Raw genomic sequence first — 21,530 nt, 5'->3', positions numbered from 1 at the left:
CAGAGACAAAATGGCGGCGCGGCTCCTCGCCCTGCCCACAATGCACCGCGCGCCTCCTAACCGCCTCTGGGGCCCGGCGGAGCGCGGGCCGGGCCCGCCGGCGGCCTCGCGTGGAGGCGGCCGCCGCGCGCCTCGCGCCTCACCCACCCAGGGGCCGCCGCAGCCGCGTCCCTGCGGGGGCCGGGACGGCTCCCGGTTCGAGATGGTAGCGGGGAAAAGCGGGGACGGGGCTGGTCCCCTTCGCGCGGCCCGGTCTGGGGGCATCGTCGTGTGCACGGCCGCTGAGGGGCCCGACGGGCGAGGAGGTGCCGAGGAGGCACCAACACCGGGAAATAACGCCACGGAGAAATACCACACCGGTGCGTGGCTGGGTGTGAGGGACGCCAGGTGCCGCGCAGGCCGCTGTCCTGCCTCGTGGGGTGTCATGGCGCTGGGACGCAGCCCAGGCGTGCCGTGCTGTGGCAAGGAGCCTTTGCGATGCTGTTCACGGCTGGAGGCAGAGGAGACGGGCCTGGGCGGCAGCTCGGGAGTTATCATGGTCCCCTCTGCTCCCTGGCTGGGTCAAAGGCACCGAAACTGTCCCTGATGCACAGTTACTGGCCTCTTGAGTGCCTCCAGCAGTGGGTATTCCCTTGGGAATTCTACTGGCATGCTGGGGGGGAAGCCCTTCAGATCTAACGTAAATCTTACTGTTTGATCTTGGAACCAGTTTCTGCTTGTTTTGGTGGGTTTTTTTCCTTTCTAGATGTGACTTTGTACCTCATCTTTACTGAATTTCACATACCGATTTTCAACTATTTCCCAATTTCTCAAAATAATTTTGAACATCCTAAGTGCATGAAATTAATTACATTTTAAATTAAATTATATTTTTTTGAAGAGTTTGAAGTCTGTATTCATGCTGATGCTGTAAAGCCCACAGGACTCACAGCAGCCTTGTTCGGAATCACCAAGCCCTTCATGCAAACGCCAGCGTTGCCTGCAGAGTTTCCTTTCAGAAATCTGTCTGTAACACCTCCATGACGCGGCGCTGTAAGGAACCACCAAGTTCTTTCAAGCTTTTGCAATTTTGTAATGATTTAACAACTCACTGGAACTGTTGGAAGAGTGTAACGGAAATCAGTGCAACACAACTCGTATGAATTTTCAGTCTTAATATCCTACAGTGGGAGTTTGGGGGCGGGAGGGGAGGTGGGTGTTTGCTTTAGAAAGGGGGGCAGAACTGGGCTGTGTTGAGCTTCTTTATGTTGCTCCAATTGCATCAAGAAAGCAAACAGGTACGTTGGAGCCAACTACTGCAGATTCCCCCAGCATGCCGGCATGTTAGAATAGAACTGGCTAGGTATCTGCCTGGAGTTTGAAATTATTATTTTGACTTTTTATAGTTGTGAAATTTTTACCAACTCTTTTCTCTCCCGTAACTTGGTTTAGGACAAATCCACAACGACCAAACCCAGCTTTTCACAGCAAGTAATGCCGATTACAGGAATTACCTGTAATCTTTCCAGTTGGTTTGCAGGCAGATGGATGTTGATTGTTTTATTTTTTTTTTTTAGGGTTTAATTGATTTCACTGAGAATGCTCAAAGATGATGAGAATTTCCTAGACAGGACAAGTGCATAATTCCGGAACCTGAAAGACCAAATAACGGGGTAGGGGACACTGTGTATTATGCAATTATATGCACATCAATACCCCAGTGCCTCCAGGAGTGCCACGTACCCGCGTGTGGCCGGTAAGTCACCCGGGCAGAGCAGCCGTGACTCGCCAGCACGGCTGTGCGCCGGAACTCGATGCCTGGGCCGGGGTTGTCACCGATAATAGAGTCCCCCATCGGAGCGCGGCCCGGACCCCTGCGGGGGTGACACCAGGCGCCGCTCCGCCGCTGGAACCGGCGGGAGCCGCGCTGTGCCCGCCGGCCGTTCTCCGGGGCTGGCCGGTGTGCGGGAGATGAGAGCTCGCCCCGGCCTGGAGGCCGTCGGGGGCTGCGGCGAGATGGCGGCTTCGGCCGCCGAGCGGGAGCGGCAGGAGCGGCTGCGGGAGGCGGCGGCGCTGGGGGACGCGGAGGAGGTTCAGAGGCTGGTGGAGTTGGGGGTCAGCCTCAACTCCCAGAACGAAGTCAACGGCTGGTAAGGCTCCCCCCGGGCGAGCCGGGGCCCCCGGCCCCGCTGCTGTGGCAGGGATTTCTCCTCAGGTTTTCCGAGCTAGCGCTCTTTCACGTGAAATAGAAATCACTTTGAATTTAGAATGAAATTAAAAGGTCGATCCGCTGCCAAATCCTCGTCTATGTAGATAGCTCTGTTCCAAAGAGGAAAAAATGGGGATGCAGCTGATAACTGCTGTTACAAACACGCGTCCCCATCCCACCTCCTGCTTGCATCCTGTGGTGTTTGCTGCTTCTCCAGGTCACTACGTTGTTACTTTAGATTGCCTTTTTTTTTTTTTTTGGAAGGGCATGGTGGCAGCCTGAGACAGCACGGGCAGTCAAAATGCAAACCTCGGCTTGCTAACGTGTTCATGTCTAGCCAGAAATATTTTTTTATTAACTGCTAAAACGGGTTTGAAAATGACTTTCCCTTTCAAGCAGGGAACTCGCAGGCTGTTTCAGCGATGCATATAAACGCTTTGGTTTTGACATCTCATTCAGATACCACCTGATAACACTAAAACCGAGACTTTTCCGTAATAGACACTTGTACAAGTGGGACTCTATACATGCACACACGCACAAAAAATGTTATTTGAAGCAGGATTTACAGGGCATTTTTGGAGACTGTTTTCCATAAGTTCAATTCAGCCTGTATTTACTGTGCTGTATTGTGCTTGAAGTTGTAATTAAAAATAGGAAAAATAAAATTAGGAAAGGAGCTAGACTTGTAAAGATGAAAGTTTGATCAGCAATTTTGAGAAGCATGGGACACTTGCAACTTGAGGTTCAAATTGTGGTGATTAAAATTAGAACTTGTGAAAGTTTGAGAACTGATTCGTAAGACGTTGAATTATCTTAGTAAGATAAAGAGCTGCTTGTCATCAAAAGAGTTTGTATCTAAAACTGGCACTGATAAAGAAATCTGTCATAAAATATAATTAATTTAAAAAAGAATGACCTGGTCATTTTTAACTATGGCAGTAAGTGGATCTTTGCTGTTATTTAAATTTGCTTGTAGAATTTGAATTTCTCCAAAGAGCTTCTCAGTATGTCTGATGCTAAGAGGTGCTGAGTACTTACATTTTGATGCGTGTCAGGTCCGATGGTACCTCTTCTCCAGGAGACCATGTGAAATGGTCAGGATGGGTCCCAAAAGGAGGCCAATGCTATTGAGGCTTACGTACCTTCTCTACAAACTAAACCTGCGGATTTTGTACTCAAAGAAAACACAGCCATACTGTCTGTGCTTTTTCCCACCACTTTGGTCCAAACTAGTTTATGACTTGGCAATGCACTACTTGTGAATTCATGCAGGCTATTCACACTTGTTTCACAAGGAGATATTTGTGAAAAGTCCAGAAAGCACTGCACAAAAACCCTAAACAAACATGGTCTGAGTTTCATGGAGCTTGTCTCAGATTCTGTGGGATCTTTGGTGTTAAAAATTCAGGAATGCTTTCTGCCGACTAAATTCTTTTATCCCATTTAAAAATGGCACTTTAGTTGAAATGCACGGCCCAACCTTGAAGAGAAAATACAGGATTTTACAATATTGCTAGCAATATCACCTCTGAAACAGAGATTGTGTAGCACCCTTCCTAGGATGGTATATGAAGAAAAATAATATGTATATATACACTTACATTTGTGTCTCTTCACTTAGATCTAATTCTACGTAACCTCTTGCTGCAGTGACTAGTCTCATTACCTTTAATTCAGAAATACTTTCTGCCATCAAGATACATTAACTTTAATAAGAAGAAAGTGTAGAATTGAGCCTTTTGTTTCTGGTAAGGCAGGTTTATTAAGTCAAAATGTGTAACAATGAACAAGGTTTTGCAAGTCACCGTGTCTGCTCTTGGTTTTATCTGATTTATATCACTCCAAAGATCAGATTCTCTCTTTTCTCCCTTACATCCTTCTACACAAGAAAAAAGAGCGGAATTTTGTATAGAAAGTTGGAAGTTACTGCTCAAGGTACAACTTTGCAGTCTAATGACTGTGTCTCTCTCAAAAAAAAAAGTGGAAAAAGCTTTTTGGAGCTAAACATTCAACTGAAACTGTTTTCCCCTAAGTTTGTTATTTATCTCTGCTTTATTTTACTTAATTCTTTAAAAAAAAAAAAAAACCCCAACAACTTGGAGAAGGGTTAAGTGTGTTCATTTTTCTAAAGAGTTTCCTTCAGCTGGAGCTAGAGAATTAAAATGAAAGCTAAAAGCTAGGGAAAGGTCAAACATCACTAGAAACTGCGATAGGGAAGAATGGTAAGACTGTACAGAGAGTTATAATGTGTGAGTCTACTAAGTCCCTAATACGAAGCACTAAATAAGCTCAGTAGCTTCTAGGATGTTTTTTTACTATGTCTCTCTAGGTCAGCAACTGCAAATAATAATTAAAAAAATTAGAAAAGTGATTAGTTCTGTGCATCAGTTACAGATTGCAGAAAACTAGTTGTCTGCAAATGAAAGCTTGGGAATTGCTGGTGCAGCAGATAGTAACTGGGCAAAGAACTGTGCTTACAAGCTCTGCTTACAATATTTTAAACATCATTACTTTCCCAAAAGTGCAAGTCATTGTGCTGACAGCATTAATTAAAGAGTAAAAATAGCATCCCAGGGAGGTATTCCTATTAGCACACATACACACACAAGTATTTTAAGTACAACTTACTCTTTCAAAGATTAAAATAGCATACACTAGCCTTCTTTTAATATTTATTTTTCCAGAAGGGTTAGTAGCCTAATAAATGACAAATTGAAAATATCTTGAACTTTAAAAATACTACTATGGTAACTTGGTATCAAGAGCATTAGCGCAAGGGAAAACTACATCAGCAGGTGTCACTGCAGGCTCCAAAACCAGTGTAAATTTCCAAGGAAGATTGCAATTAAAACTTTTTTTATGTTAGACACACATTAGGTCTTGTTCTTCTCATAGGCAGCAAGAATGAGTGCAAATTAATCTGCCGTAAGTTAGGATTTCAAACAGCGTTAACATTTTCCATGTGCAGGACTTGTTTGCACTGGGCATGTAAACGGAACCATGCTCCAGTGGTGGCTTACCTGCTGCACGCCGGTGCTGACAAGGAGATCCTCACGAAGAAAGGAGAAAGGCCAGCCCAATTAACGTCAAAGAGAGAGATAAGGAAGATGTTGGGAGGTAAACCTATTGGCTATGCAATATGATCGTCAAAGACTGTAGTAAAAGGCTGTTTTAAAGCACATATGTTCCAATCTTTATTTTGCATGTGAAGACACTGTGTTTGGGTTTTAGTAAAACTGTGACTTGATTTCCAGAGCATTTACTTGGTAAGAAATCAAAGTTTAAGAAAAGAGGATTACCGACAAATTCCATATCCAGCTAGCCAAACTTTTTTCTAAACGCTGAAAAACTAGAAAAACTGTATTTTGAAAAATGCCATGATTAAACCAGTGACAGATAGATGCAGCTTCCCGTTTTCAAAAGGGCAACAGGAAAAAATCTCTCAAATTTGTATGAAGCCCTTATATGAGCAACACCTAATTGTCCTGATATTCTGTGGAGCTTAGACACTGTGTTGAATGAATCAAAAATTAGCAGCCCAGAGAAACAGATCATTAAAGGACATCAGTGGAGCATTTTTACCATGTTTTGTAACTGTTGGAGCAGAGTGGGCTTTGCTGCTAGAGGTGATAAGTAATTTGAAATGTGGTCAATGTAACAACCTCTTTCCTCCCCTTTGTATTCCCTTGTCTGGTTTTGTTTTCATTATTGTCTCCCAGCTGTTGAATTGGTAATGTTTCAGCTCTCCCAGTACTGCATGTTCTTTTCCCTTTATCCCCTGCCTTAATATCAAACAACATATTATCCTTTGTTTTTCATTGCCTTATACATTATGAAGACGATAGCATTATACCACCAGAGACCGTGTTACAACGTGCTGGCTACAGATTAAAACAAACCAAACCAAACAAAAAGTATTGAAGTGTTTAGAAGTAAATAGCACCCCCAGAATTACTGGAATCAGACTCTGCTTTTGTGTTTACTGTATTGCAACACCTGAGCACGGTTCTGTCTGCTGTAGAAAAAGGGCGTAGTGCTTCTTGATTCATCTTTTATCCTGCGATGCTTTGAACACTCCACACCATCTCCATAAGAAAAAAAAAAAAAGAAGCCCCGCAGGGCAATAGCAATACTTCTTTTTTTCCCCTCAAATCAGTCTTGGAGAATGTTGTTTTGTTTGTTTTACAGTGGAAGATGACGAACTCCCAGACTTGAAGAAAGATTCAGATCTGCCAATCATCCCTAATTATCTGGCTAACCCACCTTTCCCTTACGTTTATAACACCATCAGTAACAGTATTCCAGATCCCCCTGTGAATGGGAGTATCTCACACTTAGAACCGCAAGATACCAACTCTTCTTCCTTACCTGATGTGGAGACTTGCACACGTGCATCATTACAGCATGGGAATGCTGCTCCCGAGGTGGCTGACAATGGAGGCATGCCATCACTGCCCAGAGGGTGTACTGCACCACGACACTCAAAACCTGTCCTTCAGAAAGGTCCAGTTTACCAGGGATCTGTGTCTTGGAGCAGAAGTCCCCCTTCGCCAGTTGGATCAAATCAGTCCATACCTCAGCAAGAGAACGGCTCCTGTATGGGGCCTGTGCCAGCATTTCAGCCGGTTTTCTTCACAGGAGCTTTTCCACTTAATATGCAAGGTAACAGTAAAAGTCTCTTCTCGTTTTGTCTTAGAACTTCTGGACAGTGAAAATAGACTAATAAGGGTTACATGTATTCGCAGCACTTCTAGAGATTTTCAGGTTCCCATGCTTAGGCATTCAGGAAACATTTGAAAGGAATTAAAGAGGCAGATATCCTGTTTCTGCTGGAACTGTTATTAAAATATTGATGAAAACATTTGCTATTTGTCTCAAATGCTATAAAAGCATACAGACACCAGGGTAATCTTCTTCTCTAAATAGCATACTCCAGGCTTCAAATAAAGAATGTGAGTACGCAGCCAGTGAGCTCAAGAGAGAACCTCACATGGCTCAATCTGCAGACCTGAGCCTGAGGTGAACTATTACGTGATCTGCCATTTCTGCAGGTAAATATTGCCTGCCCAAAGATGGAAATCTGGAATTTCCATTTCAGTTCAGAATTTCATTCTTGAAATAAAAGCTGTTCTGATGCCGTGAATTAGCAAGGAGAAGTTAAAAGAATCCATTTGAATCATAGTGCCTGATGACCAAAAGAATTAGAAAACAATAAAAGCAATCTTGGATTGCTCAGGAAATTGATAGCCAGTATAATCTTCTGCTTTTAAGTTAGCTTAAATCCAGTAAGATGAGTATGCATGCAAAGGTTCATACAGGCATATACACACACACTGTATTAGATTTGTGACGATTTTTTCATACAGGTTGATGGAAGTCAGTCTAATGAAAATTGTGGTCATACAAGTCCAGTTGTTTGCTTTCTGAGGGTGCTTGTAATGTTACAAATGATACAAACAAGGTTCATAGAACATAGACATATTTGGAAGTTAGTATAGAGATATCTTTTCCAATTCCTTTGTACAGCTGCCTATTAATGTACCTTTTTATTTCTAATAGAACTGGTGCTTAAAGTTAGAATACAAAACCCTAATCTTAGAGAAAATGACTTCATTGAAATTGAACTGGACAGACAAGAACTGACCTATAAGGAACTGCTCCGAGTGAGTTGCCATGAGCTGGGTGTTAACCCTGAGCATGTACAGAAGATCAGAAAATTACCAAATACAATGTTAAGAAAGGTAAGAACTCTAAATTTTGAGGTGCAGTAACTTACAAAAAAGATTTTTAGGTTACCATTAAAAAGGAATAATTTGTTGGTCACCTGCATAGGCCCATGTTGGAAAAAAAAAAAACCAACCACAAAACACCCAAACCCAAAACAAACCAAAAACCTCACTTCAATTTTCAGCACTCAGTAGTTGTTGGGGTTTTTTTTTTTTTTAGTGAAAAGGTTCTCAAGTTTCTTGATCATTTCCTTTCATAAACATTTGGTGTTGAGCCCAATTAAGATCTGATTTCTCTACTACATTCTTAAATTCAGTGCAATACCACGGCACTGTGACCTGTCATCAGCATTTAAAAAGCCTGCAGTACTCAACTGGGTTTTGCTAGTTCAGTAAGGATTGTATGCAGTCCTTTAAAAAAACAGAAAAGGGTTTCAGAATTATCCTGAGGGCAGGTCTCCGAGCGTAACTGTCTTTTCACTTCAGTGACACTTACCTGTGCAGGACCTGCTGACCTGTGTTACTGATTCACCGTTGACCTTTCTTTCACTCTCAAATCCCTCGAGCATTGTTGGCGTCAGTCGTGGAGCTAATCTGATTAGTACTAGATTAATAGACTTCACTGTACTGCATCTTCACTGACTATAAGATGACTTACTCTTTTTTTTTTTTTCCCCACTTCTTGACTAACAAAGACAAGCAGTTCTGTCACTTGCCAACTTAGGCTGTTGTTGAAGGGACTGTTTTTATTTCCAGCTCTGATTAGTTCAGGCTCTCTGGGTAGGACTGCAGGACACTTACAGTTCCTGGTGATGGAGGTGATACAAACCTAATTGTGTTTAATGCTGTTCAGCAGCAGGGTGCTGCTGCAGAAGGGATCAGAGCTCGAGCCTGTACTGTGGGAGGGTATCTTCCATTGCTCTCTAAAGACCCTGCCTAAGCCAGTGCTACGATGGTGGTGGTGGGCCACTCTGGAGGAAGCTGCATGCAGGACCTTCTTGGGTAGAGGCAAGACTCAATTCATGAGCTTCTAAGAATTACCAAGGGGGAACAAAAGAGGAGTTGGGGATGGCATGCAGTAGATCTTTACAAGTGTAATTCCACCAATCACTTGCACTCACCATCAGTATTGCATTCCTTCTAAAAATAGACTTGAGTAGCTGAATAGAATCCTGGAATAAATGTAAGGTGCAAAGGATGTCTGCTTTCCAGTTTCCTGTAAAGAATTGTCATATTTATGGATAAATACGTACCTTGTGTTAGTACAAGCCTACTATTTTAACTTACCTCTGCAAAATTGAACAGACGGTTTATCACCTAACACCTTATTGTATTTATTTAAAGGACAAAGATGTTGCAAGGCTACAGGATTTCCAAGAACTGGAGCTTGTTTTAACAGTAAGCGACAAAAACTTACTTTTCAGAGTCCCAACACTTTCTGAACGGAGTGGTTATAACAAGAAGGCATCAGAACTGACATACTAATTGTTTAAAGAATAAAACAAAATATTTGTATCTCTCATTTTAAAATTATGTTTGAAATACAGTATCTATAAGGGCTAACGATGTGAAAAAAAAAATCTATTTTGTTAACCTTGAAATAAACTAAAGATGTTACGCACAGTTACAGCCTTTAGTTAATCTAAGAGTAATGAGTCTGATATGAAAGTAGCTTAATGCAAAGGAAGTAGTGGTAGAACAATCTGTTAATGCAACACTTTTCCTTACAAAAATCTTGAAATACTGTAGAGTTAGCAGCTCTCAGGGAAAGGCTTACCTTAAACTGTTCTAATAATTTGTTTGCTATAAAATAGCAGAGGTACTCAAGCTAAAGAACCTGCCACGAAACCCATTGAATATTTGTACCGAGTCCATTACCATTAATGTTCACTTTTTAGATCGTGTATTTTAAGTCATATCTTATTTAGAAGGAAAAATCCAGAAGGGTTCAAATCTGCGGAAGAAGCACAAAACTATGTCTAGTTTAAATACTATCAAGTGACTTATTACCTGTGATTTCTTAATCCCTGTTTACACTTTTCCCTATTTCTCAGGTTGAAAACAAAAAGTAATAGTAATTATCCAAATCATAAATATGCGCTCAACCAAAATCCCTTTCATTGTTGTCTGTCAATATATAGTATTGACATGTGCAATTTAAAATACTATTTTTGTTACTGTATTGAAAACACATTTCTCCAATGCTGCTTTAATTTCCCATTTTAAAAGCACAAAAATTGTAATTTTATTTTCCTTTTACTTCTACATTCCTGAGAAAGATCACATCTTGAAACTTCAAAGTTGCCTGTGTAAAAAGAAACTAGTGAAATGCCCAGGGTTTTCTGGGCTGATATTAAATCTTCATGTTCCTATGCAATGTATTTTCTTTTTTTCCAATGACTTGTGTTTACTCGTGTTGCTTACTGAAAAAAAACCCCACTTTTCCTGTTCCTGTTACTTAAAATTCAGAATTAGACTACTTTGCTATGAAATTCTGGAATAAATAAATTGAAAAGTATTTAAGAGCTGGATCTTATCTAATTTTTTTAGGATTTTAGTATTTACTCAGTTATCTGCATTTGAGGAAGCGTTTATTCTGGTAGCCTAACTGTGAAAGTATGTACTGTGAAGTAGATGAACAAACTAAAGTACAGGATGTAACAGGCAAACAGAATGTACCAGGCTGGACTGGATTTCCCACTTTTTCTTTGTCTTCCCCCCAGTTTCTTTGGAAACTAGAGCAACCAAAGTATTTTATGGTTTTGTTCTCTAAGAATTTACAGCCCAAGTTAGCTGTACGTTGTATGTGGACCTGTAAATGGGATCTACAGAAGTAGCATGCTGAGCAGGGAGCCGCCCAAACTAGCTGGAGGAAATGCTGAGGCGAGAAGTGCATCGTAAGCTCTCACCGCTCCAGATGGCTTTAGGTATCCACCACAGCCTTGTCTCCTTTCTCGGAGGCTGTGGCAGGTGAAGAAGTTCGTTCTTCCCCTGCAGTCGGAGCAGTCACCTATATTACAGCTAATACAATAGGAACTGGTACCCAAATTTACCCGTGCTCTCTCTTTCTCATCCAGTGAATAGTACTTTGTGCAAAGGGAAGCAGCCTCAGCAGGAGTGACTGAGCACACAAGAGGGAGCCCTCTCCCAATCTGCCTTGTAGTCGGATGTCCAGTGTTCACCTGGAAGCACAGATCCATGCAAACACCCAGGTTTCCTGTGTGCCAATTAACTAGGCTGAAGCTCAGTCTCCTAAGGCTAATAGTAGAACATTTTGTCACAACAAAATAGCCTCTTCTGAAAAGTGTTGGAGGTCAAACGTGGTCCGAGTCGTTGGCGATATCTGTTTTCTATACCAAATTGCTGGTGGCGTGTTAACTTCTGTATAATGGAATAATAGAATTGTTCCTCATATTGCACTTTGTCTATTGCGTTCTCCCTGGCACACAGAGCAGATAGGGTTTAGGCATCAGCTGTCTAAACGCCAGCTAAATCCATGAAGGTACCAGGATTAACCAGTCAGACCTACCGGAGAAAAGCTCAGCTGTTGGGTTGTTGACTTCGTTGTGACACTGATTATCTTGCACAGATGCTGATCGCTATCTATGCATTCAGAGGAATATTTTTATACCTTATGCAGTTGATACATGGAAGATACTATTAACACTCCTAACGATCTGATCAGTGTATAATCATTACATTACTGTGTATGATAAATAATTCATTACTTTGTGCTCTGCTATATGAAATGTTAATGTCAAATGAATGCTTGGCTGCAGACTCTTGTTTCTATTTAAGTAGTATTATTTGTAAGAATTAATAAATGATTATTTTTGTCTTCTCAAAGCTTTTCTGAACTTTACTTATGGAAAAACATAGGAACTTTTTCTTGCCAGGTAGGTTTCTAGGGTGCTTGGTTCAGGAAGTGAACAACTAAAGCAAAAGACATTCTATCAGATTCTAGCAGCAAATACTATTTAAACACAGTACTCCCTTTATCTGGGGAGGCTTGGTTATCAATAATAAGGTAGATAGATAGTTATTTCTGCAAAAGAAATCACATATTATTTCAGGTGATTAAGTGTTGAATGAGATAAATTATATACACATCTGCTCAGCATGCATGTTCAGCTTAAGTGGAGACTTACTCATAGTGATTTCATACATAAGAGAGAGACGGCAAAATTATAATACTTCTGTGCCAATCATGTCCCTGCAGGCTTACGTGGAGTCTACTAAATTGGTAGAAATTGTGTAGTTAATGATCTATATTAAGCCATCTGTAGGTTTAGTTTTAAATACGTTAAATACGTTACTTGTAATTCTTGTGCTGAAGAGGAATTTTATAAAGCTAAAGTTACCCTGGGCAGGGATACCAAAGGTCCTGGGGTGGGTCCCAGCCTTGAAGCCGTAGCATTCAACTCCCCTGTCCTGGGGTAAGCAGTGAAAAGAACAGGTTGGAACCACTCAGTGATTACACATTATTTCACTGATTTTCAGCTGAGTCACTGCTTAACTGGGCCTGTCTTCCCACTTCAAAACCAATGAATCCTTATGCAGAAAACACACAAAACAGGTGTATTTTGTACCATGAATATAATTTACTAATTAGAAACCTGAATACAGTACATATTGCCCTGTGATACATACATTTTCTTGGCAGAATGGCATTCTTTGGGAAAAAAAGCATATAATAAAATACTTTATATAGAAAATATTTAAAAATATAAAATTCACTTTCTGGTCCTTATAATTGTAAAATACTTCGTTCACATATCACAAGTTCAGTCTACTACAAAAACTGTTTTGTAAATTACAGTACATTCACAAGTCACTTTTGTGGCAAGTCAGTAATATTAAAAAAAACCCTAAACCAAAACCCCAAGGGGTCTTCTTTTCATGCTAGTCCAGCATCTTTGGCCATACTGTAGAAAATACCCTTTGATGCTATAAGGCTTGCAGGTGTATCGAATTCAGCTATGGTTCCGTTGTCTAGAACAAGAACCCTGTGCAAAACAAGAGGTGGTGGTGGTGGGGAAAGATATGTCAGAGAATTCCTCGCAAGAAACGTGATAGCCCTTTTTATCACAAAGCAAACTGCTCTAATCTTTGCCTTGCCTTTGTTTTGTTCAATTATTTTCACACGTTGAAACACAACAGATGATAGACATTCTCCCTGAGCTGCTGTTTGATTTAAGAAGGTACAGGACAGTCATTATCTTCCAGGGGTAATAAGGGGGGGAGGAGATGTTTAAGAAAAAAAAGTGTCATTCTGGTAGTTCTGGAATTGAAACTATAGTACCAGAAAGCCAAGGAGATTAAAGTATATTACTATACTTCATCAGCTTTTAAGTAGTTAATATAACGTGATGTTAGTGAAAAAGTTACAGCAGCTGCTAGTTTAAAAAGGACCTGTAAGCTTGCTGACGGTGCCATTAATGCAACTGGGTAGTATCTCTTGCGCAGCTCTGGTTAGTGAACGTAGAACCTGTTTCTTAAGCCAACAGAGGCAAAGTCGGGTCTGGATATTCTAGGATTATATGGCTTAAACATCATGCTTACATACTACCTGACAAGAGCATCAGTGTGGCTATCTAGAGACAAACCAGACCCTTTTAAGTGCTTCTTCACATACCCAGTAAACTGGTGAGCCCCCCCCACCCCCCCAAATTAAGAGATTTTTACCTTGTGTAATCCATAATTGTGTTCAGCCTGTGCGCGATTGTCAGCACTGTGCAGTCTTCAAACTGGGTCCTAATTGTCATCTGGATAAGATCATCTGTCTCGAGATCGATAGCTGCTGTCGCTTCATCTAGGATCAAGATTCTTGTCTTGCGAAGCAGTGCTCTTGCCAGACAGACAAGTTGCCTTTGGCCAACGCTGCAAGCAGAGACAGAGCTTTCACAAATGAGGCCCCCCTGCCGTTAGCTCTCCACTGCTCAGAAGCACTTGTGCCAGAGCAGATTACTCATCAGGTAAAGTTACCAAACAAAAAAAAAAAAAGTATTTAGCAAACAGCCCAGTCTGTCCGCCCTAGAGCTAATAAATACACATTGCAGCATTACTCAGCTAGTTTTAGCATTCGTGTTCACTTGCTGCCTGACCCAGTACTGACAGAGCCACCAAATGCCCTTTTTCTATCACTGTGATAAGAGCCAGGGGAACTAATGATTACAATGCTTCTGCCTGAGTTTTCAGAAACACACACAGTTGTAACAACACTGAGCATATGTTAACTTAAAAAAAACCAAAAGGGCAAAAAAAAAAAATCTGAGGCTGTAAGTCCTTTCTACCATTAAAAAAAAAAAAATCTGGGCAGCCCACACCTCCTCCCCTGCCACAAAAGCACCCCAGACACAGCCTCTGTCTCTGCAGGATGAGGAAGGAGCTGAACATTCATCACATAAATAATCTGGTTACACCACAGTCTAAGAAGCCAATGCAGCACATCAAAGCATAGCATTGTATCATGCTCATTCATGTCTTCATGGGTCTTCCAAATAATAATGGAAAATAAACACTGCTAAAGTGTCAGTTTAGGCAGAGGACTCTTACACAGCACAGCAGTTATATGTGTTACCATGGCATTTCCCTTCCTACCAAGCCATGTTTAAGGCACTGCCTATTCCTAATACCCTGTCATCCTGAAACTCTTTTCTTTCAAAGTTTCATCCTGAAACTTTCTTTTCTTTCTTCAACAAGACAGGATTTTGGTTTGGGAGAAATCCTTCCCAGCAGCAAAGAAGAATCAGATCATTCGTGGCAGAGGCAGAACAGTAGGCAAATATTTGAGCCTTAGTGGTTTTCTTGAAACAGGAATAGGTGGCTAAATAATTTCAGACACAACAGACTACAGTGTAGACCTGTGCTCAAGTGTTACTCACTGTTACAGCCGAATGAAAGCTCAGTTTCTAGTCCAAGCATTCCTTACCTAAGATTTTCTCCACCTTCTGCGCATTCATAGTCCAACATGGATGGCTGACTGCTGACAAACCTCTTCAAATGAGACAGTTCAAGAGCTTTCCATATTTCTTCATCTGAATACTTATTAAATGGATCCAGGTTCATCCTCAATGTTCCAGAAAAGAGAACAGGATCCTGGATATAAAACCAACTTTCATTAGACAAGTGCTTTAGCTGTTTTAAGTACAGATATTATGAGTTACTGCTTTGAAGTCTCCATTGCACTGCAGGTAGGCCACCTCCCAGTCCCATTCACTCTGAAAATACATTACGTTATACACACTTAAAACTCAAGTTCCAACTGTAAACATAATTTATTCTAAATCCTGTTTTATCACCCAGCATCAGCTTATAAGGTGGCAGGACAGGACCACTTAAAGTATAAATAGTTTGTTTTTCTGAAACAATTTTCTGAGTGTAACAAAGCATTTTCCTCTGTGGATAAAGCATTATTTATGGTTTGCTAAGCTGTTAGAGAGCCTTCCTTTATTGTGATACACAGAAACAGTACCTGAGGAATAATTGTTAGCCTCGATCGAAGGTCATGGAGACCAATCTCTGAAATTTTCACACCATCGATTTTAATTTCTCCTTTTACAGCTTCCAGGATCCTAAAGAGACAGAGCGTCATGGAGGACTTCCCTGCTCCGGTTCTGCCAACAATTCCAATCTACAACAAATTGCAGGTTTAACAACAAAGCATATAGTTAAAACCAAAACAAAACCCAACAAGAAAACCCCAAAGGAACCTCCAAGATTCCTCTAAGAGGTTTCACACAAGGTCTGAATCTCAGAAAGAATGTAACCATCCTCCCCTAGAAACCGTGTCAGACATTGTAATGTGTATATTGTCATTCCTGTAATTTGAATGGTATTACATATAAATAGGTACATAGGCCTAGGGCCATCCTACGTAACTGTGGGTGATTAGCTGAAATACGCATGTTAGGAGTCCCATCACTCAAGGACAAGAAATAAAGGCTTTCCAGAGGGCAATTCAGACTTTACGGTAAGCACGTGCATATCCATTCCAGAAAGCGGTGGTCATCCTGTCTGCTTAGTATAAGGGTAATTCTCTTCTCTTTTAATAACAGCCTGTTAAGTGGAGGACTTTCCCATGCTAATTGTTCTGTCACCAGCATGCAATACCCAGAACTTTCCAGTGAAGCATAAAGAAATGAATCTCCCAGAATAAAGACAATTTCCTGATTAAGGAAGCAAAGAATGTCATTTCCTTCCATGCCAAAAATTTCACAGGGAAAGCCAGAGAGCAGAAAAAGCTGGAATTCCTTCTCCCATCTGCACTGCTTCAGAAAAGCATTCATGCCACTGAATTTTTGTCACTTGTACTGGTTTCTCCTACATGGTGTATGGTAGCCTGTTGCCAGCCTAACTTGGAAAGTCTAAAAAGTCCCATGCAAGTGGTCCTACTGCTTCCAGCCTGGAGGATGCTGGCACCGACAGCATGGTTGTCACTGCTGGCTCCTGCAATGCCAGCTTGACCAGGTCTCCACCACTGGGGCAAGTGTGCCTGTAGACCCCGTCCTCTACTCCATGGTTGTCACTGGAGGCCCAGAGCAAAGTTTTAGCAAAGACATACAGCTCGTAACTCACCTTTTCTCCACCGTGCACTTGGAGGTTTAGCCCCTTCAGCACTAGATCCAGGCCTTTCCTGTACCTCACCGAGTAATTCACGAACTCCAGCTCTCCCTTGGACGGCCAATCTTCTGGAGGACTCTTGCCCTCAATGATCCAGGGAGCCTAAGGAAAACAGAAGTCGGAAATGCCTCATATAGGTTTAAGAAAAAAATAACTCAAACTCAGATACAAACATTAACATTTGTGGGTTACTAGAAATACATCTGATAAATCAAATCTCCATTATCAAACAGATTTATAATAATGGGGGAAAACCATGGGTTCCTAAGTATCCACCCATTTTGGTCTCTGTTGTGAAGTTTACAGGAAAAAATGTCTGAGCATATAGGGCCAAATCCTCAATGGATATAAATTTACATTTTTTCCATTAACTCTAATAGAACACTGCCTGTTTCATGCAAGCTCAAGCTCTGGCTGATATGTACCATGCACCTTGTCTAGCTTCCTTTTAGCTTCCAGATTAAATACTTGATCTCCAGAACCATACAGTGCAGCTCTCCTCAGATCCTCCATTTCCTAATTCTTAGTCTCCCATCATGTACACAGGGCTAACAAAACCCAGTGTGTCCACAGAGCAGCAGATTTCCCAGCATAGCTCCATCTGCCACCTTTAAAAAGCCTTTGGCAACAAAGGTAGATGATTGGATGATTTTCCTGGATTAGGCAGTACAGTGTTCCTAGAGATGTTCTTCTCTCATGGGAGACGAGGACTGATTAAGCTGATTAAACAGAAATACTGTTGAAAACATGTGCATAGCCTGATAATTGTACTGCAGCTGTGCTCACTAGCAGAATCACACCACCATCCATGCAGGTAAGACTATGCATCAAACACTTCAAACCCAATGGGAACATTATTCTGATAGTGAAACTCATCTCTGTTGTGCTATAGCCACTCACAGTAGCAGAAAATGAGATGCTAAGCACAGGCTGCGTGACGGCAGTAATAATTTGGAGCCGTGATAGCATAAATTACAGTTCCGAGCATGACATTTGTTCAGGTTAAATGATAACATTCTCAGAGCAGGAACTGTCTCTCAAGAGTCTAAAGACAGACCATGTAAATGTGTGCATTAAAATTTCACCACGCTTGTTGGTGAGCATGCTTGACGCTTGGTAACTGACCTCTGTTTCAGTTTCTGAATATTCTTTTATTCTTTCAACAGCTACAATGTTAGTTTCAAGTTCAGAAGTCATTCGGACCATCCAATTCAGAGACATGGTCACCTTGGAGAAGACAAGGAACAAAATATTACCCACAGAGGATTAAACAGATTTAATAACAACAAAACCAGACACTGCTATTAAGACATGGATTGACATTAATATTACAAATGGAATAATTACCTTTTCATTGACATTAATACAGTTACTGGGACAAGAAGTCTACAGATAATCAGGTGCTCACGTGAAGAAGCATATGCCTCCCATGGTGATTTAACAAATGTCCCTCTCAAAACAGTTGGTTGGAAGTCATTCCCCTAGTCATGGGTCTCACTGGAAAACTGCTAACAGGAATCCTGCACACTCATGGTATCCAAAAAGCTTCTGGCAACAGTGAGGCCATTACATCTGCTAAACTCTCCACAGCTTGGGTGAGTACAGTTTATCTTTCCTGTTTATGAATCCTACTGATCTGCCTGTGATTACCTGGACATACCGATGTGCTACATAGCAGACATGATGCAGGACACGTTAAGCCCACACGCTCAAATTACCTGTTCTTGGTGGGTGCACTTGACGCTTCCTGACCTTCCTGCATGCTGCTGCTGGGGATGCTGGGGTGCAGCACAACCTCGATGCTCCCAAAGTACCCTGAAGTCCTACTGCATGTGAGCTTGCTGATGGTCTGTCAGCATTCAGTGTAAATCTCTACTGTTTCCAGATGTCCCACAACTCATTTTTATTATTTCCTTATTAACTTCAGCTTTAACAAGCACTTGAATTATTGCTAATATATCCATACCATCTACAAAAATGCAAACCCATCAATGAACAGAAAGCTGTAATACATACCTGTAACGCATAAGATACTGAAAGTCCTACCAAGCCAGCATTCAGGCTGTTTTTACCAATCACAGCAAAAAGGGCAGCAAAAAGGACAATACAGTTCCCCACAAATTCAACTCGAATGCCCAGCCACCTGGGAAAATGGCAGACGTAAGCAGAGTGGTAAATGGTTGCTTGGACCAGTTATGCAAACACAGCATTATTTAAGTGGAAAGAAGAAGTTATATGCCTTCTTACCTGTTTGATACTATGCCAGGATAGTAACTCTTCTGATTTTCATCCACCTTCAGATCACTGATGTCTACAAAGGACTTCACTCTTCTATAGGCTCTGATGACACTGGCCCCTGATACTGTTTCTGAGAAGTGTGAGTAGATGGGAGATCTGCTCACAGACTCCAGACGCTTCAGCTGGCGGGAGGTAGCTACGTAGAATCGCTGCCATTTTTTGGAGAAAATTGAAGGGTACATGAAATAATTTCTCTTTTAATTAACAGTGAAGAATTTTTTAGGTTAAGGATTTAAAGGACATTGCTACTGATGCACTTCAACCCTCCAAAATATTCTCTATAATTAAGAAGAATTTCAAGAAAGTTATCTTTGCTTCATTCCGCAAAGAGTATTGGGTAACTGCAATTTATCTATAGACTGTAAGTTGAATTTATCTATGTCCCTTTAAATTTAGTTAATATAGCCTAACAAAGTGAATCCATTTGTAGGAGCCTCATTTTCCAAGAAAATGAAACATGAATTTGCACCTCTATTATCAGGTCTCTATTTATGATCTATAAATAAGCTTCATTTTTGCTCAGAAATCAATAAAATTGATGCTTTCGGTTTTCAAGATTTTAACTCCTCACCACCTTAAAAACTTGTCAATATGTCAAATATATACACACTTCAATATATTGAAGTGCACTGCAGCTCTATGTCTCGCAGTAGGGTTATTTGTTATTACTTAAAAGCAAAAAAAGGTTATGCCTATTTATTTCATGACCACATTTCACAGGACATTTTTCTGAGAGAAGTAAATAATGTTTTGTTTACATAAACATGTTATTTCAGATATTTCAATTTTCCCCCGAATTCATGTTGTTTTTCCCAAAAGAAACATGAACAATGGAGTAAGAGTCATTGCAATGGTAGTCAGATATTTTTCCAGTTACCTGAACAAAGAAGTACAGAATTGCAAGTGGAACTATAACCACAGCGAAGAGCGGAGTACTTGCTATAATTACAATCATCGTCGACAAAGAGGTGAAGAATGTTCCCAGAAACATCAAGATGGTCGGTGGGATTACTTCATCGATCACATAGATGTCCTTTGAAAAGCGGTTGATGATTCGGCCGGTTGGGGTGGTGTCGTAGAAGGACTGCGGGGTGTGAAATTTGTTCTCCAGCAGAGCAGCGTGGAGTGTCCGGGCTGCATTAATGCCTCCCATGGCCAGGGTAAAGGAGCAGATGAGTACTATGAGGCCTAACACGTGAACAGGAGACATGTTAACCAGTGAACATGATGTTCCCGATTTGCAGACTCTCAGAAATTTCTATTGTGCTAGAAACTTTTTTTCCTTTACTATATTCCCTGTCCACCCTTCTCTTACCATGCACATTAGCACTATGGCATTGCAGTCACTGCCGCCTAAGGAACAGGAACATGTCCTGTAGGATTTCACCATGCTGTCCACATAAGACAGATGCACAACCATCTTCCCTCTGCTTTCCGCAAGCCTCCATGAAGTCCTAATGCTACAACTTCACCCCAACCCTTCAGCCTCTTCTGCACCTAAGTTTTTGTGTTTTCTCTCCAACTTATCTCTCTCAAGCTTCCAAGTCACCTGTGCAACCCCCCCAGGGGCTTCACAACAAAATTAAAAGCGTTAGGCTGAGCTCAGACTTTGTAGCTCCAGGTTACGTTACTTCCCTTGCTTAGGATAGGATTTGGGGAGCAATTCTGGGCTACCAGCAACTGGTGCCGTGGCTTTCCCACCTAAGTCCTCTTTACTAAACATTGAGACATCATCATTTTATCTGGTTTCACCTTGCAAGAGGCCCAAGGCAGCATAGACTCCGATTCGCATGGCTGTGTTGTGCTGGGTCCCGTTTATCACCGGCTCATTGGTCCAGTCACTGAGCCACACATTGGCCCCAATGGCAGCAGCATTTTGACAGCAGTATAGGAAACATATCACTAAAGTCATGACAGGGCTGACAGCCTTCACATATTGCCAGAACACCGTTAGCTTTACCTGCAAAATCACAGACCAAAGCTGGTTTGTACAACTTACACAATCAGGAGTTTAGACAGAAGAGTAAAAAATTCTTCGTCAGAGGAACTGCTAAGTTCAGAACTACCCAAACTCTAACATACCGCAGAGAACAGTTCACCTGCCTGAGCTCCACATCAAGGCAATGACTTTCAAAACAAGTCAGAAACTTCTCTGAAATACTCTTTTCCTCCATTTTGAGCAACTGTATTCTATTAGTTTTGTGGGGTTTTAGTTTTTAAGACTATGCCAGAGGAAAAAAAAAAAAAAAAAAAGGAAGAAAAGAAGAAAAGAGGCTGATCAAATAGCAGCAAAGGATGGGTTACAAGAACAGGAGCCAAGTTTTTCAGGCAAAAGCAGCAACTTGGCAGGCATATCGAGCTCAGGACTACTTCAAATGGCCTATTTAAGGAAAAGTGCTGAATATGCCTCCATTCAGGTGTCTTTACAGCAGCTTAAATGAGGTACCAAATGCTAGTGCACCCCGATAGGAACATAAACAGATGATGCTTGGGGCAAAAAGTAAAGATGCTGTCTCTAAGGTAGTACAAAAAGGCAGGGAAGCAAAAAAGAGACAGAGGGTCAGGACAAAACTCAGTCCCTAAAAAAGCATAAGAAGGAATAATTAAAAGAACAAGTGTTGTTGATTAGGGACTTTGAAAGCTAAAATAATCCACAGAAACAGTTAATTACATGTCTGTGCCATGGACCGCGT

At 41.4% G+C, this 21,530-nt stretch overlaps 2 protein-coding genes and 1 long non-coding RNA gene across 4 annotated transcripts in view; 2 read left to right on the top strand and 1 right to left on the bottom strand.

The window, feature by feature from the left end:
• Positions 1 to 1,773: 1,773 nt before the first annotated feature.
• On the top strand, positions 1,774 to 11,745 carry LOC142417891 (ankyrin repeat domain-containing protein 40-like). 2 transcript variants are annotated; one of them, XM_075519039.1, is made up of 6 exons: positions 1,774 to 2,129; positions 5,160 to 5,308; positions 6,380 to 6,853; positions 7,751 to 7,932; positions 9,262 to 9,315; positions 10,995 to 11,745. In XM_075519039.1, exons 1-6 carry the CDS (start codon positions 1,951 to 1,953, stop codon positions 10,995 to 10,997), a joined length of 1,041 nt encoding a protein of 346 aa, XP_075375154.1. In that variant the 5' UTR covers positions 1,774 to 1,950; the 3' UTR covers positions 10,998 to 11,745. The 2 variants fall into 2 exon arrangements, with proteins under 2 accessions (XP_075375154.1, XP_075375153.1); XM_075519038.1 differs by lacking the exon at positions 10,995 to 11,745 and having other exon boundaries at positions 9,262 to 9,540.
• A 753-nt stretch (positions 11,746 to 12,498) lies between these two features.
• Positions 12,499 to 21,530, bottom strand: part of ABCC3 (ATP binding cassette subfamily C member 3) — a 50,473-nt gene continuing 41,441 nt past the window's right edge. The window contains exons 22-31 of the mRNA XM_075518740.1: positions 20,590 to 20,797; positions 19,715 to 20,025; positions 18,787 to 18,986; positions 18,556 to 18,682; positions 17,665 to 17,766; positions 16,495 to 16,641; positions 15,392 to 15,550; positions 14,849 to 15,015; positions 13,603 to 13,797; positions 12,499 to 12,923 (exon numbers count right to left, since the gene is read on the bottom strand). Of these exons, the coding sequence (XP_075374855.1) occupies positions 12,815 to 12,923; positions 13,603 to 13,797; positions 14,849 to 15,015; positions 15,392 to 15,550; positions 16,495 to 16,641; positions 17,665 to 17,766; positions 18,556 to 18,682; positions 18,787 to 18,986; positions 19,715 to 20,025; positions 20,590 to 20,797 (1,725 nt within the window). The 3' untranslated portion in view covers positions 12,499 to 12,814. The remainder of the gene's footprint in view (positions 12,924 to 13,602; positions 13,798 to 14,848; positions 15,016 to 15,391; positions 15,551 to 16,494; positions 16,642 to 17,664; positions 17,767 to 18,555; positions 18,683 to 18,786; positions 18,987 to 19,714; positions 20,026 to 20,589; positions 20,798 to 21,530) is intronic.
• Positions 15,518 to 18,978, top strand: LOC142417748 (uncharacterized). Its single transcript, XR_012778115.1, has 3 exons — positions 15,518 to 15,661; positions 17,706 to 18,134; positions 18,840 to 18,978. It is a non-coding gene; the product is annotated as an uncharacterized LOC142417748 (long non-coding RNA).

Source organism: Mycteria americana, chromosome 16, assembly GCF_035582795.1.
Source record: "Mycteria americana isolate JAX WOST 10 ecotype Jacksonville Zoo and Gardens chromosome 16, USCA_MyAme_1.0, whole genome shotgun sequence".
Taxonomy (NCBI): domain Eukaryota; kingdom Metazoa; phylum Chordata; class Aves; order Ciconiiformes; family Ciconiidae; genus Mycteria; species Mycteria americana.
The sequence above is the reverse complement of the archived record's forward strand: the minus strand, read 5'-3'. Positions and strand labels throughout refer to the sequence as shown.

Excerpts from the sequence above, each read along its gene's own strand:
- LOC142417891 (XM_075519038.1), top strand. The coding sequence starts at position 1,951 with ATGAGAGCTCGCCCCGGCCTGGAGGCCGTCGGGGGCTGCGGCGAGATG. Across the intron at positions 6,854-7,750 it reads TTTTCCACTTAATATGCAAG|AACTGGTGCTTAAAGTTAGA; the intron begins GTAACAGTAAAA and ends TATTTCTAATAG. Across the intron at positions 7,933-9,261 it reads CAAATACAATGTTAAGAAAG|GACAAAGATGTTGCAAGGCT; the intron begins GTAAGAACTCTA and ends ATTTATTTAAAG.